The 19452-nt window shown below is 41.5% G+C and overlaps 1 protein-coding gene across 12 annotated transcripts in view; it reads right to left on the bottom strand.

The window, feature by feature from the left end:
• The window catches only part of ARMC2 (armadillo repeat containing 2), a 68983-nt gene extending 65066 nt beyond the window's left edge, over positions 1–3917 (bottom strand). For 10 of the 12 annotated variants that reach the window (XR_010439523.1, XR_010439522.1, XM_064707847.1 and 7 more), the window contains exons 1-4: positions 3776–3917; positions 3479–3531; positions 723–970; positions 34–106 (exon numbers count right to left, since the gene is read on the bottom strand). Coding sequence is in view for 10 of the 12 variants with exons in the window: in XM_064707847.1 (XP_064563917.1) it covers positions 34–106; positions 723–940 (291 nt within the window). In the remaining 2 variants the exon portion in view is untranslated. Of the gene's footprint in view, positions 1–33; positions 107–722; positions 971–3478; positions 3532–3775 lie in introns of those variants that run through there. The other 2 variants (XM_064707850.1, XM_064707855.1) reach the window with 2 other exon arrangements.
• Between the last annotated feature and the right edge of the window lie 15535 nt (positions 3918–19452).

Raw genomic sequence — 19452 nt, 5'->3', positions numbered from 1 at the left:
CAGTACTGCAGGAGTTATTTCCAGAGTACTTACATGAGTCAGTGGACTTAGACGAACACCAGAATTTGGTCTTGATTCAGATGAATCAGAACTGGATGTATCAAGACTAATGAAGAAATGAAACACAGTTAGAATAAAGCAGATCCAGAGTTGTATGATCAGCTGTTTTTTTAAATTGCATGCTTCTTCCCTTTGCCAGTGAATATGGGGAAAGGGAAGAAAGGAAAAGTGACAAGAACACATCATGGTAACAAAACTCCACCTAGAAATAATTTTGAGGTAGTAAAAATTTGTTTGAAAATGAGCATTTCAAACTGCAGGACCTAAAATTTCTGTGATTTAAAAGATCACAGAAGGCTCTGAAAAAAAATCTAGCACATAGGTTATAGGAAACAAGCAAGCTTTCACACGTTCTAGGAAAAAAGCTGAAGACTATCTCAATTAAAAGCATTCAATTGTCTGAAGAAAAGGTAAGTAACAGACTATTTTCTTATGCTATTCTACACATAAAAAACTAGTGTAGTGACTGCCTCTGGTAGCTCTAATCCAGAGAAACTTCCTGGAATGTAGATTAACACCAACGGTAAAGATCATTAGAAGAAGGCAAAGGATGTGATTAGGAATACAGATTAACACAGGGAAAATAACCACCGGAAGCATAATTAGAGAATCAAATCTCTTGCTGCTAAAGGATATTTGAAAACATCTTAAAGCCACAGTACCTAAAAAGTACAGGGCGTCTATTTTGAGGACAGCGTGAGGATTGAGACCCAGAAAGTTTCCTTTGCTCATCTGTAGGTGTGAATGGTCTTGGAGTTTTTACTGTTTGTAGAGCATCTCTGGCTTCATTTACAATCTCAGAACTGGTCCTAGGCTTTGCCACTGACAGCCAGTAGAATGGTTCTGCTTTTCTTCTGTTTTCAGTCTTTGAAGCTTGCATTCCTCTGCAAAGTACTGCACAAGAAGAACACTGGAAAATATATGTGAATGGCACAAAGTATTATGCTAGTTTTAAATTACAAACTATTAATTCATCACTGGCTATGCTACCACAGTAAATCCTAGACAGTGCTGAAATAGTGGGAAATAAAGTACACTGATAATTTTCTCTCTATTCTTCAGTTCTGTAGAAAAATACTGAAAACCAGAAAGCATCTGTCATGGAGGATCTACCGTCAGTTTTTTTACAGGATGCCAAAATACATCATTGTGCTTCATGGGCCAAATGTTGTCCTCTGCAATTCCATAGAAAATCTGTTTCTTGACACTTGGTTACTTGTGAAACACCACAGCCAAAACAGGAATTCAATAATATGCTGCAAAGAGACAGGTTTTTCCAACTTAGGAAAAACCTGATATTATTGAGCTTATAAAGGGCAACTTACTAATATGTCAGAGGCATCATTATCAGTAACTGAAGCACAGTTATCAGCAACTGATAAGCAGAGACAAAGAAAAACATGCAATCCATTTTTTTCTCTGAAAGAAGCGACTCCCCAACCCCAAGCACAGGCAAAGAAAGACAACATTAATGTAAACCCAAACTTCCAATCAGCATTCTGTCCTGCTGTAGTTTCTGGGAAATGCAGTGGGCAGTGACAGACTTGCTCCATCACCCCCTGGACCCACAACCCATCACTATCACGGTGCAGTTCTCTGTAGGTATCATCCTTGTCATTTTACAGCAAACTCATCGTGAGTCTTACACCATGCAAAATTCCTCTTCTGCTTTCAAACTTACCTAAAAACAAAAATATGTTTCTGCACTGTGACTCAGACCATCTGGTAACTTCTATTCTCTTACACAGTTTATGACAATGAACTGACAGTAGATCAGACACCATCATCTGGGTTATTTCTAAACTATGGAGTAAAAAATAATCTTATATTCTTAGTTTCTTAGTTCAATTCTTACTTTTCTGCAGTCTAACTTTTTCAGCTGCTTCTTCTTTCTTTGAGAGCCTGCACATTCTGCTAGTGTCTGTCATTGTTGCACACCCAATGTAAAATTGGGTAAGGAGAATTGCACCAACTCTTTCACTAAATGATGCATAATTGAAAAAAAACTCAGGAACAGATCAAAAGCCTGAGAGTATCAGTGTTTTTAATATTAACTTAATACAAGTAATGTATTAATACTAATATATTACTTGTTTTCACTGTGACTGAATTTTGTTCTCTGTGCTCCTTACTCTTCCCTCTATTACAATGTGATTAAAAAAACACTAAGGAGTAAGGAGTTCCACTGCACCTGTCTGTTTAGAAAAACTTATAGAGTCAGTTCTCACTGGGAAAAGCAAGGTAGGCTATCATCCCCCATTCCCCCAGCTACTGGGAGCCAGAATTTTGACCTTAAGTGGAAGGTCTTCTCTGTAGGCCTTATGTCTGATACAGATGGCAGTGGTCCTGTGCAGGGCCAAGAGCTGGACGTCATGATCCTTGAGAGTCCCTTCCAACTCAGCATATTCTGTGATTCTGTAATTTTGCTCCCCAGTCCCAGCAGGAAACAGATAGAGGGAAGACTGCAGTGTCAATGGGGACAGCATCACTGGTACACACAGACCTTGTCCCTCACTACTGTCACCATTTCCCAAGTAGCCTTTAACTTGCACAAGTGAAGAGCTGCTCTCTGACTCTGTGCTGGGAGGTAGGAGAGTGTCCACAGCAGGGTCTGAAAAGCTATACTTGGGCTCTTGTCTCTATTCCCCAGTTGTTTACTCCAGAAGTCTGGTCTTTGCTGCACAGGAAGATTTTTAAGCAGTAGAGAGCAGTACAGGATTCACACATTAGTGCCAGCAATGTCCAGAAGTGAGACAGCTGTACTCTCACAGCTCTTATCTCAGTTCAATCAAGATTTGAGAAGCATGGCTGACTACATCAGATATGGCACCACAATCGCTCTGCCATCTCACACTGCCTCTGCCACCCTCTTTTCCATCTCAAGACCAGTGTCCTTTAATTGCTAGGGTGCAGAGTGGGTGTATTTGCAATCACTAAGTACAGTGAGGAAAAGCCCTGTATTCAGGCTATGAACATTCTGCTCTGTGACATCCAAATCCATGTTCTGTCTGCCCTAGCAAATCTCTAGTACAGTTAGCACACAAATACAGGTTTAGTAAGAATCCCAGAATCACTGAGGATGGAAGAGACCTTTAAAATCATCAAGTCCAAAGCCAACCCCGAACTGCCCCTGTAACCCCCTAAACCACATCAACCACTGCCAGATCCTCCTAAACACGCCCAAGGCTGGAGACTCCATCACTTTCCTGGCCAACCTATTCCAGTGCATGGCCATCCTTACAGTGAATTTTCTTTTTCTAATACCTAATCTGCACCTCCCCGTCTCAGTTTAAGGCCATTTCCTCCTGCCCTTTCACTGCAGGCACGGTAGAAGAGCTGGGCCCCACCTCACTACACCCTCCTTTCAGATGTAAACAACAGCTGTTATTAGACATAGCTCTCATTAACAGAAACTTACCAATCACAACTGATGCACTTTCACCCCGGTGAAATTTTGACGCAGAGAAATCGCTATCAAAGAGAAAAAAGAACGAAATTAAGAGAGATGAGTTCTCAGCGGAGTGAGGTTTCCAGGGCAGCCGTGGGACAACACGTCCCAGAGGAAGCCCCCAAATAAGCAGCACCTGTGGAGTAAACGCTGTCCCAACCCACAGCCGGCAATCGCGCCTCCCTCCCGAGCACGGCAAAGCTGCCGGGAAGCGGCACGGGGATTACCAGTCTCGGACCGCTTTTCAAAGCCTCCCGCCCGACTTACCGCACAGTCCGGCCCTTCGCCCCCGCCCGGCCGGGCGGCACCCCCAGCGACGAGCGCTACGGCCGGCGGGGGCAGCGGGCGCTGCCCGGGGGACTCGGTCGGGACCCGCCGGCGCCTCCGCAGGGCCCAGCCTCGCTCGGCCGCCCGCCGTTCCCATAGCAACCGTACGCGGGGCCGCCCGGGCACCCCGGGGCGCACGCGCCACCACCTGCGGGCGCGTGCGCGACGCGCCCGCTGCCGGGCAGGGATGGCGAGACCAGATCCAGCGGATGGCGTGCCCAGATCCAGGGGATGGCGAGCTCAGATCCCAGGGATGGCGAGCCCAGATCCCGGGGATGGCGAGCCCCGATCCCAGGGGCGGTGCCCATGCGGACTCTTGCCGCGGCGCTGTCCCGCAGCACTCTGCGTTCCTGGTGGAGAGCTGTCCCCGTGGGCAGTGCTGGCCCGCGTTCATGGACAGCGTGGTGGTGGCTGGCAAAGCCAGGGCACGGCTGGCAGGAGTTACTGGGGTGACCTGCTGTTGTTGCCAATTTAGGGACGCTAAACACAGACACGGGGCCCGGTTTAGACAGGAGGTGCTTTTTGTTCTGTGCAGGGTGCAAGGTGAAAGTGTTACACAAATCAACTCAGATTCTCAAAAATTTACAGAATCACAGAAACGGTTGACTTGGAAAAGACTTCTGAGATCATCGAGTCCAACCTATGACTGAACATCACCATGCCAACTAGACCATGGCACTAAGTGTCATGTCCTGTCTTTCCTTAAACTCCTCCAAGGGTCAGCGACTCCACCACTGCCATGGGCAGTACATTTCAATTACACTAAATACACATTTTAGCAAATCACAGAATCACAGAATCACAGAAATTCTAGGTTGGAAGAGACCTTTAAGATCATCAAGTCCAACCCATGTTCTAACACCTCAACTAGATCATGGCACCAAGTGCCATATCCAGTCTTTTTTTAAACTCTTCCAGGGATGGTGACTCTACCACCTCCCTGGGTAGATGATTCCAGTATTTGACCACTCTTTCTGTAAAATACTTCCTCCTTAATTCTAGCCTGTATCTCCCTTGGTGCAGCTTGAGACTGTGTCCTCTTCTTCTGTCTGTTGTTGCCTGGAAAAAGAGACCAACCCCCAGCTCACCACAGCCACCCTTCAGGAAGTTGAAGAGAGTGATAAAAATAAATCACAGTTCATTGGAAAATTCTCCTGTTGGTATTTAACCTTTATTGGTTTAACGATTTTCTTGCTTCTTATGCTAATTAGTCCTCATGCTCAATCTTTCTCTTCTTTTGAGTTGGTGGGATTCTGGAGTTGGTGGCCAGGTTGAGTCTCCACCGTGGCTGGAATCAAGAGGCATTGGTAACTGGCACTGATTCCTTGCATTATAAAGGGCAGGGGACCTGTGGCCAAAAGACACAGCAAGTGACAATAGACAGGTGACACAGCAGGAGCTGAACACTCACGGGACAGCTCCAGACTGTTGGATAAAAGCCCCGGTGACCCTCTGTTCAGGGTCAGTCCTTTAAAGCTACAATGCCTGTTTCACTGATAAGGCAAGACTGTTTCCCAACCCCCTTCTCATTCTCTGTAACTCTCTGGGTGAATCGCTGGCTATTTCTGACTCTTTGGGTGTCAGCATAATTGCAATATCTTCTCTCTGAGCTCAGATTTGCAGGTTCAAAATGGAGACATTGAAAGTTTTCCAAAGTAAAAAACCAGGGTCTCAGACATGGTGTAGCAGCAGCCACAGACTGCTGTCCTGTGCCTGGGTCACTCTGGTCAGGCAGTGAAGGTTGGATTGCTCACGTTAGTGGTTCCCTGGCAGGGCAGAAGTGCTGTCACATCTCCCGCTTGCCTCCTGTTCCCTGGAAGGCCAAAAGATGGACATTTTCACATTGGCTGTAGCAGAGCTTCACACACATGGGTCCCACAGGCCGGATGGCTTTGTGGGAGTGGCACAAAAGTCACTTGCAGTGACTTCCCCAGGTTTCCTCCTGGCAAGGTCTCACCAAAAATGCATCCACCTCCAGGTTTGGGTATGTTGGCCAGGTGAACCAGACGCTCCCTGAACAGCTCCCTCGCATGCCTCCTGCTATTGCAATGAGTAATGTGATCAAAGCCTGTATCAGAAAATCTCCAGACATGTAATAACAGCAAAGACAGGCCTTTTGTGGCAAGTGGGTTGTTTGTGACTGATTTTGTTAGCTATCTCTGAATGCATTTTGAAATTTATCTAAAAACTGCTGCAGGAGGGTAGTTGTTACCTCTGTGAATAATAGAAAAACACAACAAATACAGCTCCATCTGACCAAACTGCTTCCTTTGTTCCTTTATTATATACTTCAGATATATCTGAAAGCACTCCCCAAATAAATTCATCCTCTATATATATTTATATGTAAATATCTATAAATCTCTTACTAGCTTGAAGTTCCTATTACTAATCACTTGCTAACATAACTTTTACTTTTTCATGTTTGCTACATAAGAACCTTGTGGATGTTTTAAATTTAATTTGTCTTTCTGATTTTTATTATAAGCTTTGTTATGCCACTCTCTTTTAGGAAAATACCCTCTTCCAGTTTTTTGATTCTGACAGGCATTATGATAGCAGTAAAAAGATCTCCATGTGTAACGCTACCTGGTTTACATAACACATGCCATTATCTCTGCTAGCTTCTACTTTATCTCTAATTATTAGGCATCTACTCCTCTTTCTTTGGCAGCCAAGTTCAATACCTCAGAAGTAATGAAAACCTTGTTATTATTGTACCCGCTTTTCTCTGTATATTCTTCTTTAAAAGCCAAAAGAATGTGTGTGCGTGCATGTATGTATGCTATTTTCAGATCATTCACAGTTAGCTCATTTTCTGTTACTTTCTTCTGAACCTTTCTTTTATTGAAATAATACAAGGGAAGTTTCACAGAAAATTGTGTAGATCTGTTTCCTGCTAAAGCCAGTTTGAATTTCTTTTTACCGTTATCATTCTTTAAAAATGTTTTAAATCCACCCAGTTAAACCCACTAAGCCTCCTTTCTTGGCTTCTTCTTTAATCCTTTTCATATGCACATTATTTCTCCTCTCTATTTTCTAGGTCATCAAATTGAAGAGTTAAATTTTATTCATTTTCTGAGTTTTGGCAATTATAGCAAATATTTCTTTTGTGATCTCTCTGCTATATATCAATTGTTATAACTTTCTCACTTAAATCCTTTCCATCCCGTGCTTTTTATTGAAGAAACTCTCTCAGCACCTCTTTTAAATGCAGGTACATAATTAAATCTTGTTTGCAGTAACAGTGCTTTAGGATGGAAATATCATCAAAGCCTATAAGTTGAGGTCTAGGTAAGCTAGTATTGGTGAAGTGATTGCCAAGATAAAAGCAATGTGTTCTAAACATTTCTGCCTCACTTATGAAAAAATATTCAATGAGAAAGTATTCAGTTATGTCATATTCATTCAAATTGCTTTTTAAAAAAAAATTGTTTGATTTGAAAATCATGAAAGGGATTTTGTGCTGGTATCCAGTCTCAGGTTTTGTTCTGGCTAACTTAAATCTGTCTAGAGATGAAACTTACCTGAATATCCAAACATACCAGGCCTATATTTCAGTGCAATTCAGAATTAGTTAACAGTGTTAAGCACTTTACCCGCCAAGTGTTCATTGACCACATTTGCTGCTTCTAGCTGCTGACCTGTAAAAGCAGTCTCCAGTGCAATTTGAGCAACACAAGAGGCAATGCAGCCCCCATTTGTCTGTATTTCTTTCCTCTTTTTCAAAATAAAACATCTCCACCCCCAATCTGGACAAAAATCTTCCTGTCATATTCAACCTTGCATAAACCATCTGGTATGTGCTGTTAAATAAGCTCAATGTTTTGTATCACTTGTAGATCATTACAAAGGCAGGTGGAGCTGTTCATTTTATAGCAGTTAGAAGCAACTCCTATATCAAGTGGCCTAATAAGTCTTAATAAAGCAAGTTTATGAAGACCTCCATTACATGCAGCAGGGAAATCTGTCACAGGAAAGAGGGAAAGAATGCTGGGTGTATGATGGGATGATTAGTTGGTGGATAAAGGGAGAGCAGTGTACGCTGTTTATCTTAAGTAAGGCTTTTGATTGTCTCCCATTACACCCTGACAGACAAACTGATGAAGCATGGGCTATTAAGATGGATATGGAGCTGAACCTAAATTTGGCAGAACTGCAGGGCTCAAAGGGTTGAGATTGGCCACACAAAATGCAGCTGGGGACCCCTCATCCTCAGGGTGCACCCTCAGCTAGTTTACAGATGATGTAAAACTGGATGGAGTGACTGGTACATCAGATGGTTGTGCTGCCATTCAGAGGGACCCAAACAGGCTGGAGAACTGGGCCAAAGGGGATCTCAAGAAGCAAAACAAAGGGAAATGTGAAGTCCTGCACCTCAAGAGGAATAACCCCATGCACCAGTACTTGTTGGGGACCAGCTGGCTGGAAAGGAGCTTGGCAGAAAAGGACCTGGGGATGCCAGCTGACAAAAGTTGAACCAGCAATGTGCCACTTGCTGCAGAGGTGGCCAACAGCCTCTTGGGCTGCATTAGGAAAAGCACTGCCAGGAGATAGACAAAAGCGATCCTTTCCTTCTGTGCAGCACCAGTGAGGCCACAGCTGCAGCGCTGGGTCCAGTCATGGTGTCCCCAGTACAAGAGGGACATACTGGAGTCTGGAGAAGGGCCACTAAGGTGACTAAGGGAATGAAGCACCTTTAGCATGAGGAAAGGCTGAGAGAGCTGGGACTGTTCAGCCTGGAGAAGAGGAGGCTCTGGTGGGAACTTATCTGTGTGTATCTGAAGGAAGGGTGCAAAGAAGATGGAAACAGACTTCTTGGTGGTGCACAGTGAAAGAACAAGAGAAAGAAGGCACAAATTGAAATATATGGAACTCCATTTAATCATTAAACATATTCCTGTGATGAGAATGGTTATCTCTAAATATCTTAAACACTAAAACAGGTTGTTCATAGAGCTTGTATGGTCTCCATCTTTGGTGATATTAAAAATTTTATTGAAAAAGTCCCTGAAGGACCTTCTTTAGTTAACTGCTTTGAGCAAGGGGGTTGGACTAGATGATCTCCAGAGATTTTTTTCAAACCCTAAATATTCTGTGATAGAGGTACATCTTTAAAAATTTCTTAAAATCTTATTCAGATTTGGCTGAAAATTTAGATTTTGGAAAATGCCATGATCAATCTCTACCTTGCATTGCTTAGTGTGGTTTGACCACTGCATCCTACAAACTCTGCCCCTTACCCTCTCTCTGAGCAGCAATCGGTTCCCTCCATGCTCAGTGCTCAACCCTTCAGTGAAAAGCTGAGATTTCCCAGAGAAGTTAACACCAGCTTCAGTTGTACCCCTGTTTGTGCTGACACACAGCATGCAAAGACTTCTTGTACCAGCTAACTAAGCATTGTGAGCAATCTACCAGCTACACACCCACTATGCAATTGTCCCTACATCAGTGATTGCTTTCATTCATTTCCTGATATTTCTACTGCCTCCCCCAGTGACTGGAAATCCCTGGCAGGTTAGTGAAATGCTTGATTTTCCTCTACTCTGCCTTTTGAAACAGCTAGACAAACAGAACTCCCCATGACTTTGGTGCTCCTTGTCAATTTAAGACCCAAATTTCTTTGGGCCAGGCAGGAAGAAATATTGGAGAAACAGCCTTTCTTGATGAATAAATAAATTTGGAAGGAAAATATGAGAGTCATTGAAGGTTGCAATCCAATGTACAGCCCAAAGAGCAAGTTAAGAACCAGTGAAAGGTGAAAAAGAAAGGGCTTTTTTTTTTTTTTCTCAGAAGACACAACCTTCAGTTTAGTGTTTCTTTTATAAGCATTTTGTTGTGCACAACTTCCAATGGCTGTACATTCATTATGGGGCGTACTGAGCTCAGACACTGCACTTAAAATTCACAGAGGCCCGTGGTGAAGAATCCCAAGAACTGACAAATTTGAAGGGATTTTTGGGCACAGAGATGTGGATAAAACTGTTGAGACACAGAACCCATTAAGGAACTAACTGAGTAAGGGGATTCACTGAATAGAGCTGGTGCAATAACATGGTGATCTTTCTTGCTTTCTCAAGGTATCTAGATAAGCATTCCTTGCCTTTCCTCCAAACAGATTCTCCTGTCAAACTGTATCTGATGGGAGGGCATGTTAAGATTGCTGAAATATTAGTTTTCAGTCAAAGTTCAAAAAGTCATAGGATCATAGAATGGTTTGGGTTGGAAAGGACCTTAAAGATCATGTAGTTCCAGCTCCCTGCAATGGGCAGGGGCACCTTCCACTAGACCAGATTGCTCCAAGCCCCATTCAACCTGGCCTTGATCACTCCCAGGGATGGGACATCCACAACTTCTCTGAGCAACCAATGTCTCACCACCCTCACAGCAAAGAATTTCTTCCTGATATCTAATCTAAACCTGTCCTCCTCCAGTTTAAAGTCATTCCCCCTTATCCTGTCTCTATATACCCTTGTATAAAGACCCTCTCCAGATTTCTTGTAGCCCTCTTTGGGTACTGGAAAGTGCTATAGGATCTCCCCAGAGCCTTCTCTTCTACTGGCTGAACAACCCCAACCCTCTCAGCCTGTTTCCATGTATACAGAGGCTGCATGCAGGCCACAGGTGCTGCAGGTCCATAACATGCCACACTCATTGTTTGGAACTTGCCTTACACGTGTGGTTATGCACATACCCAGCAGGTTCCATGCCTACACATGGTCTCTAAGCTCTGTATGTTTTCCATCCATCTGTATATTCTACATGTGTGATAGCTATTCTAAGGAATCCACTTGTCTCTAATATCTGGAAATGTTATGGAAACATACAAAACACTCCCACTACCTCTGTGTTGAATTCAGGAAACAGGATGAAACTCCACTGAAATTGAGGGACCCTATGAGACCCTTCATGTGTTTTTCAGGAGACTGCTAAATTAAAGGTTTGTGGGTTGGTGTTGTTTTTGTCCAGTTACAGTGGTTTTGTTTTCACAAACACCTTGCCAGGCAGATCTGCCTTGTCTTTGCTGCCAGGGTTGGCTTTGTAGCTCTATTACTGACAACAGTATAGATGGGAAGGAAAGCATGGGCTTTCTCACAAACAGCATTGATATAAAATACTCTCCAGAGAGATCACCACTGAGAAGCACTGCTTTCATTTCATGTATTCAAAATAAGATGGGACCAAATTGGACATAAACCTTATTTGCTGTTCCACCACAATCAGCAAAGCTCATTGTATCAAGTTCATCTCTGATTTCCAGTACATTACCCAGCATGAAAAGATTGTGCAGCAGGAAATAGTTAATTTTGTGCATCTTACTGGAGTCTGAGCACCTCAAATAATGCCAAAATGCCCAGATTGGCACAGCTTTCCAGAATGCTGGCACCACCTATTTCCCCACTGTCTTTGCTTTAAGCATCCCTTAACTCAGAGTGAATGTGCTGTGAGGATAACACAAACTTTACATCCAACCCTGAAATTTTCCCTCATCCAATGTTTACAGTATGTCTCAAAACTACAATTTGTTCTTGTAGTTCAGCAAATACTCACAGCAAATAGTTAGCTATCATTCTTTGTCTCTATGTCCCACTTGCCCACAGTACCCAATATTTTAAGCTCCTCTCTGGATATAAAAGAATTCTTTCATCTGTCCTAAATGAGCAAGAGAGCTCTGATGTTGGATACAGTCTGGGGTTCTGGCACTGAGAAATCTGCAATATGAAGAAACAACATATGTAAAAATACATTATTGTACACGACAGAAAAGCATTTTTAAATCTGACCCAATATTTACTCCGACTTTAGGATGGGACATTGTACCTCACAGTACACAGTGCAGCTCCACACGATGCTGCAAAGAATTAGCAGAAAGCAATCTACAAAATATGGCACAAGGTACTCTGAGTTAACCTCCCACCAGATTTCTCTTGCTGATAAAAGCCTGATGATCTGAGGACAAAGTGCATCTTCAAAAAATAGCCAGATGTGAACCCATCCTGCCAAAACAGCTGTCAGTGGCACGTGCCAGCAGAACTTCTGCCACTAGAACTTTCTAGCTCAAACAAGGCCAGCAGTAGCAGCAGCAGTGGTGTGCACAGCCTTGGGACGCCTCCTGAGCACAGGTGTAGGGTTAGACACAGCTGAGATAGGTAAGAGCTTCAGTTTGGCTGCTGCAATTTCCTCCAAAATTTTTGACAAAAGGTCGCGTACTTCAGTGACAATCCCTTTGCAAATACCAGCAGGAACAAAAGAAACATCACTGATAATTACTGAAAGATTTTAATTGATTTTGCTGACACTGAACTCCCCAGTTGGGAAAAAAAAAAAAAAAAAAAAGAAAAGATAAAAAGTAGAGAAGGGCTAAGAAGGTCATGAGGTCATGAATGTAGGTCCAGCATTTCCTGAAAGAAAAATGTTATGGCTGCTGAAAATGTAAACATGAGGAAATTTGAAATTTCAGAACCACAGAGAAAAGGAATTCATGGAGAATGTCATCTCAAGTTTGGAATAATCTTCTTCAGGGAAGTTGTGACTTGCAGGAATAGTACAAAGGTGATAAAAATTAAATATAAGGCTGGATAAATGGCAAAATTGGCTGCTAAGGCAATAACAACTTTAAAGCCATTGTTTTAACTACCAGAGTCAAGTGCTTAGAAACAACCAAAGGGACCAGTACATCATGAGTGCAATTCTTATACTCCAAATTTTTGTATCTGTAAAGAAGTAGGTACATATATTTATGAAAATCCTTATTCTATTATTTTAAGTAGGTGTTATTAAATTTTTTGTAATTGCAGATATGAAATAGTTTCAGATTTGTGAAGATAACCATTTGGAAAGTTTAGATCCACTAGGACCCAAAAATTAACTTTCATTGAGCTGAATTGTATTTCCTGTAAATGTGAAATTGGAGAATTCAGCTCCTACTGTTGTGATACCTGACTTTGAGTGGTATTTTACCAAGAGTTCCTCAAGGATACCTCTTCAGTCATATTTTTATTCATTACCTTAGAATAGGAAGATGGAGTTTGTTAATAAAATTTGCTGATGACACGGAAGTGGGAGACATAGTTAATAAGGAAAGGGATGGCAATACGATACAGGAAGACCTGAATAACCTTGAGAAACTAGAGTAATAAAAATGGACTGAAACTTAATAGTGCAAATTGCAAGCTTGTGCCCTTCTGTACTAATACAAATTTCTGTCATAAGCTGCAAGGTCATCAGTTCAGAAGCAGAAATAAGTGAGTTGTGCCTGGAAGTGCAAGTTAACCACTTGCTTCAAATGTTAAGGGGATGTGGAAAAGGCAAACTTGATCCTTGGGTCTGCTGGGTGAGATATTTCCAGTAGATGTAGTGAGTGTGTGTCAGCAGGAGGCAGTGTTGGGAGCCCCCCTGCAGCTCAATGCCATCCAGAGCATCCACATTCATTCAGGAGAGAGAGACTGAGACTGGAATGAGTGTTCAGGAGGGTGGTGAGACTGATCCAGGGACAAGCCTATCATGCCACAAAGCTACAGTGGCACAGCTTGTTTATTCTGCCCAAGGGAAGGGTGAGAGGCTCTGTTCATATCATCTCTTTAAGGAAGATAAAAAGCAATTTATACTTTATTTATGCTCAGGAACAAATGAGCATTATCTCACCTGGAAAAATCAGAATGCCAATTTTTAAAAAAGTTTAAAGCTAGTAATAGAGAGATAAGATTCTGAAACAGCCTCCCAGGAAGACTGGGGAAGTCAAAACCAAACTATATTAAGAGCTGTACTAAAGTTGCATTAAAAGAATGAGGTGGGGTAGTTGCTGAAAATAACTGGAGCTGAAAGCCAGTTGTTTTATTCAGTGTTACTCTGAAAAAATCTGAAGTGATTTAGTAGCCATTCATAAAAATACCCCACAAAAGTAAATAGCCTTCATTTCTAAAAAAGCACTGCATTTGCATAAAGTAGATGATTTTTTGACTGGTAAGCTAATTTTTTGTTTTTCTCAGTAATAAGTAACAGTACTGCTACCAAGGGTGAGATGAATACCTGTGGAATTTTGTATTTCTAGCTACAGAACTAAAAGAATAAATATTACTTCTCCTTTAGATAACACTGAAGTTCTTAGAGCATTACTTTTCCCAGTAGATTGTTTGCTGTAAGGCCAGTTGCCTGCCTTTGTTAGAGAGAAAAACTCAGGGAAAAGGCAGCATAGCACTCCAAGCCTTGAAAAGAAAGAAACTGTTTGTTTGTGTGTGTCTGTGTGTGTGTTTTCTGTTATGGTTTGTTGTGCAACAGCAATAATCTCTATTGCTTTGTAGTATACTCACAATAAATGGCTTTTTAGATTGATTACATGCCTCAACTTTGCTTTGGCTATTAATCAATCTCAGCAGCTGTTTATTGCTTTGTACATTACAAAGCAATAAAGATTATCCCTAAAAGAGCTGTTAATGCCTTGTGGAAAAGTTTGGAAACCATTATTTTTAGAAATAGTACTGCTGATTTATAATTTTCTGGCTACCATCTTTGTTGCTTCTTTGGGTTCCTTTCTGACAGCATCACATTTCTCTCCTAAATTGCTAATCACAGTGCTTCATTGCTGACAGTGCTTTGTGTGATGGTCCAGATTTGCCCAAAGAGGACAATGGATTTTGCACACAAGGGTACCGTCTCCAGAGCACAGCAATATCAATATTGTTCCTGTTTTTCCTCAAAGGCTGGGGGGTTTTCCATCAAGTAATAGCTTAAGACTTGACTCACTGAAAAAATGAACCACTAAAAATCTTACAATATAATTATGAATGTAAAGCTGCCTGTGTGGACACTTCTATTCCATGATAAATAAACTAAGGGAAAGGGCATTCTTTGTAATTTTGGAACACACACTTTCCTGTGGGGATTGATCCTCTGTACAAAAATTTATTTTTACCTGTAGAATTACATTGAAAGAAAAACTACTTTAATTTCTGGCAGCAGTTGCAGTTCAAATATTCATGGATACTTGAGTGGTATTTGCACGACCTTGTGACTGTTGCAGATGTACTCTTTTCATACTTGTTCTAAACCCACCTCAGTTTGCATCCTTGCTGACCTGCTCAGCACTGCCTCTGAAGAAAGGCTGGGCTGCTCAGTATTTTTGCAGCTGCTGTTTTTCATAATTTGTTGCATTCTACAATCTGCCTCTGAGCACAGAAAGACTGGGTGAAAGACTTACTTTTTCCTTCTGTCCTTGTTCCTATGCTCAGCAAATCATAACTGGTCCCATTCTTTCTGTCTTAGTGCAGAGGACATTTATTGTCAATGTCAAACCAGGCTTAAATGTTAAGCCAATGTTATACCTAAAGCTTAGGTTTTGCAAGCTTTTCTGTGGTCTCCTGTCAGTGCAGCTTCCAGTCATGGTGTAAAGGAAACCATTCTAGTGGTGAAAAGCTGTTAAATTCAGCCATCTACTTTCTCTACTTAAAGTATCAACAAAAGCTCAAAATGTGTGCAAAATGTTATAATCATTACCCTGTCCTTCAAAATTTGACTGTTATCTGCTCATTTTTATCAGAAATACTAAGACCACTAATCAGCCATTGGTTGATGCTGAACTTGGTGCCAATCTCATTGTCATTAATAATAAAAATACAGAGAATGCCTGGAAATAAGTAGAAATATTTTCTCACATAGTAGTAGTGTAACTTAGAACATTGCCCTGGTTTCAGCTGGGATAAAGTTGATTTTCTTCCTAGTAACTGTCACAGTGCAGTGGCTTGGATTTAGGATGAGAATGGTGCTGATAACATGGGGATGTTTTGGTTTTTGCTACATGAAGTCAAGGAAGGCCTTTTCTGCTTCTCACACCACCCTGCCAGCAAGCAGGCCAGAGGGCACAAGAGCTTGGGGGGAGACACAACTGCTCAAGGTGACCTGAACTGGCAAAGGGAACATTCTACACCACAGAGCATCATGCTCAGTGTACAAACTAGGGGGAGAGGTGGCCAGGGGCTGCAGCTCAGGAGCTGCCTGGGCATCAGTCAGCAGGCAGAGAGCAATTGCATTGTGCAACATTTGTTTTGCATATTCTTTTTAATTTTTTTTCTTTTTCTGTCCTATGAAACTGTCTTTATCTCAGACCATGAATTTTATTTTTCCTATGCAACTTCCTCCACATTCCCACTGAGGTAGGGAAGAAGCATGAGTGAGTGATTGAGTGAGTGAGTCGCTGTGTGATGTTATCTGCCTGCCAGATTAAACCACAACAAAGATGCAAAAGTCAAGGAGATAAAAGAAAAGATATACAAAATGGCAAAATTGATTTAGTGACAGAAAGCTTACAATAAAAGGGAAACAACAGTGAAGAAGGGGAAATAAGCATGAAAGGATGTATGGAATCCTTCCTGTTCCTTTTTCCTTTTAATTGACATGTATCCTAAGAAATTTTTAAATCATCAAAATATTCCTGGAGGATACAGTTTCCCATTTAGCCCATTCATCTTATGACTCTTCAGTTTTGTAAAATTAGCTACAGAATTAGATCCTGCAGACTGACACATGTGAGAGGGCAAGACTCACTCATCTAAGAACAGCTATTTTTAGTAGGTGTATCAAGTGGAAAGGATAAATAAAGTAGGTAACATGCCATGATGAATTTTCCTGGTGAACCTCATGTACAACATCCAGAGAACTCACTGTAGACAGAGGGTATGTAGTGGAAGATTACTTATCTTTTGAGAAATCACCTGTCATCATCCCTATTCGTAAGGAGGTGATATAGAATATAGGCAGTGCCATGAATTGCTCTTAAATGATACAAAAATTCCCATTCAGCAAGACTCAATAGAATCAGAATGGCCAGTTGTGACATGCTGTGAAATGTTAACAGCCAATGGAGCATAAAAGAAACCTCTGAAAATAGCCCTACTGTAGATTCAGTGAGATTTTTCAGGTGTGTTTAAGTCTAAATATGCTGGAAGCAGAGTAAGTAAAAGTTGCTAAAACCAACACTACAACATGATCTAATTTGCTTTAACTTCCACAATATGAATACTTAAAGAAGTATGTCCCTTATTTTGAAAGCTGAGGTTATGCTTCTGATGATAAGCCGTGGACACAGATAATGTGTTTTCATCACATCTGGTAGCATGGCTGTAGTTCTGCTGGCTGCTGCAGCATCACTCAACCTTGTTCAGGCAGGATGTACTGAGGAATCAGATTAGGTTATCAACAAAGATCTGCACAGATACATTTTCTTTTGCTCTTCCCATAGTGGTTATGAATTTCTGTTCCTTTACTGCAAAAATCAAGCAGGCATCTTGGCATCAAACTGAATCTTGTTTGTACTACATCACCAGTTTAAAAGTGATCAAGTCCTTCATATATTAAAAGGATTTGGCACAGATTCAAGCAATGAAAATCTGCCCAAGATGTTTAATCTATGTCAGGTACAGGAGGTCAATTGGTAACAAGACTATCATTAAGTGTACTCCAGAGTCATGCTAGAAAAATGACCTTTACAGTTTAGCATATGTTTAAACATAATCAACAGGAGACAGATAATCACACCCTGTGGGGTCTTGCAGCTGCTGCTACCTCCAGTCCAAAGCTGGGGTAATTCTGAAAGGCAGGCATATTTGGTAGGACAGGTAGTCTGTGAGATGCAGATGAAATTGAAGGTGCAAGAAAGAGCATTGCTAAGTGGGAGGGGTTTAAAAGCTCCAGTATTTCTCTTAGCTGAGTTCTTTTATCACACAACTTTTTCAGAGTTCTTTTCTACCTTTCAGCTCTCCACTTACTGCCCCTGGATCAAGCCCACACAAGGGAAAAGCAGAAGGAGTTTTGTTCAGTAGGCTCCCAAATACTTTCTAACATTCTCCAGCTGTGATGCAAGTAGAACAACATAATATTATTAAATGTAAGAAGCAAATAAGGATCTTTTATTGTACAGCTGCAACCCCAAGGCTGCAAATATGTGACAAAAGATAACTTTCTGCCAAGCTAAAGACAGTCTGTTGTGTTTTATGGTAGTGTATTGACCGATAATCCTCTTCCTTTCTCAGGTTTACAATCGTCTTTAGGATTGTTTTCAACAATTGTCTCTGGGATAGAACATCATTTTGCAAAGTGTGTTTATACATCATCTCACATTATTAAGACCCAGCTGGCGACGACTGGACACCAGGGTGTTATCAGTCTGCAACTGATAGAACACCCAAAAAAATTAAGCTGAACCACAGAGAGGTAGTTCAAAGTGAAAAATACGGATGTATGGTCACTACAAGAAAATTTTCTAATTTAATGATTTTTAGTAAACAACTTTTGGAAACTTCTGAGATATTGAGGTTTTGCCTGACATCAAAGGATGTGAAATGGAAGGCATTTATGAAGAACCACTAAACTTCACTTTTGAAACAGCTGTGCCCTTCCCTTCAAAATCTAGCCTCTGGCTGATCAAAAGGGAATTTTGGAGTCATCAAGTTTGATAGAGAAGTTCTCTCTTCCATACTCGGCCAGCAATGTCAAGAGCTAATACGAAAACACTTTGCTGGGCAAGATACCATGATTTGTACCCCATGCTTCCATCATCAAGCCTGTGGGAAGCTCTTGACAGGATACTCAGAGATGGAGCAGGAATGCTTACAGCAACAGACTAGTTAGAGATGTGCCAAGAGACTCGGCACTTGCAAAAAGCTGGAGTTGGGGCAAGTGTGAAAATTTTACCCAAAGAGTTCTCACACAGTTGAGTTCTTCAGCCTCTTTTCTTTCTGCTAGATATTCCTTGTAGTAGTTGAAAGTTCACTAAACTACCTCACCTTTTGTTCCAGGATTTCACTACAGAACAAACTCTGACCAAAACATTACTTCAGGCCGGACCATTGATAGTTATCTCACAGCAAACTGCATCACACAGCTCTCTCCTATTTCATGTAAAATCTGGGTTCATTTTTAAAATAAAAATAAGTGTATTTAATTGATTGGTGAGAGGCACCAGCCCTGAAGCAGGTCTTGAGGCCCTTGTGGAAGAGCAATTCTGTTCTGCATGGACAGATGTGGCTTTTGTGGATCTACTTTGCAACAACAAATGTCAAGTGATTGGTCAGTAAAATTCCAACTGACTGAAGTGACACAACAGCCAGAAGGATCACAGTCTACAGCAGCAGACAGTAAAATATTATCTCAAGTTTTAAACATGTGGCAATAGCTCTTTAAATAATGCGTATTTTGGAAGATTGCTCTACTCCTTTTTCTATTGTCCGTCCTAATCTTTCCTATCCCTGACTCAAAAGTCATGAATTCGTCCCCCAGATCATAACATCAGATCAAAACCTCTTCATGTTTAGTGTGTCTTTTAATGATTTTTTAAGTATCGTTCTACTTCTTAAGCCTTTGCACATTTACATTTTTATCTTTTCTCCATAAGCACAAGGCTGAGGACACATTTTTCTTCAAATGAAAAGTGAGATTCTCATGTGAGTCACTTGACCTTTTGAGCTGGTACATTAATAACTGTGATAAATGAAGGAGTCAAATCCCTGATAATGGACTCAGCCACATTCTCCTAGGCCAGGCACAGTCCCTAACACAGAATTTCAGTGACACTCCCCACTTGACCTTTCACATTGCTCCACCATGAAGCAACACAAGAAATTCCT

The sequence above is a fragment of the Zonotrichia leucophrys genome, chromosome 3, assembly GCF_028769735.1.
Source record: "Zonotrichia leucophrys gambelii isolate GWCS_2022_RI chromosome 3, RI_Zleu_2.0, whole genome shotgun sequence".
NCBI classification, from domain to species: Eukaryota; Metazoa; Chordata; class Aves; order Passeriformes; family Passerellidae; genus Zonotrichia; species Zonotrichia leucophrys.
The sequence above is the reverse complement of the archived record's forward strand: the minus strand, read 5'-3'. Positions and strand labels throughout refer to the sequence as shown.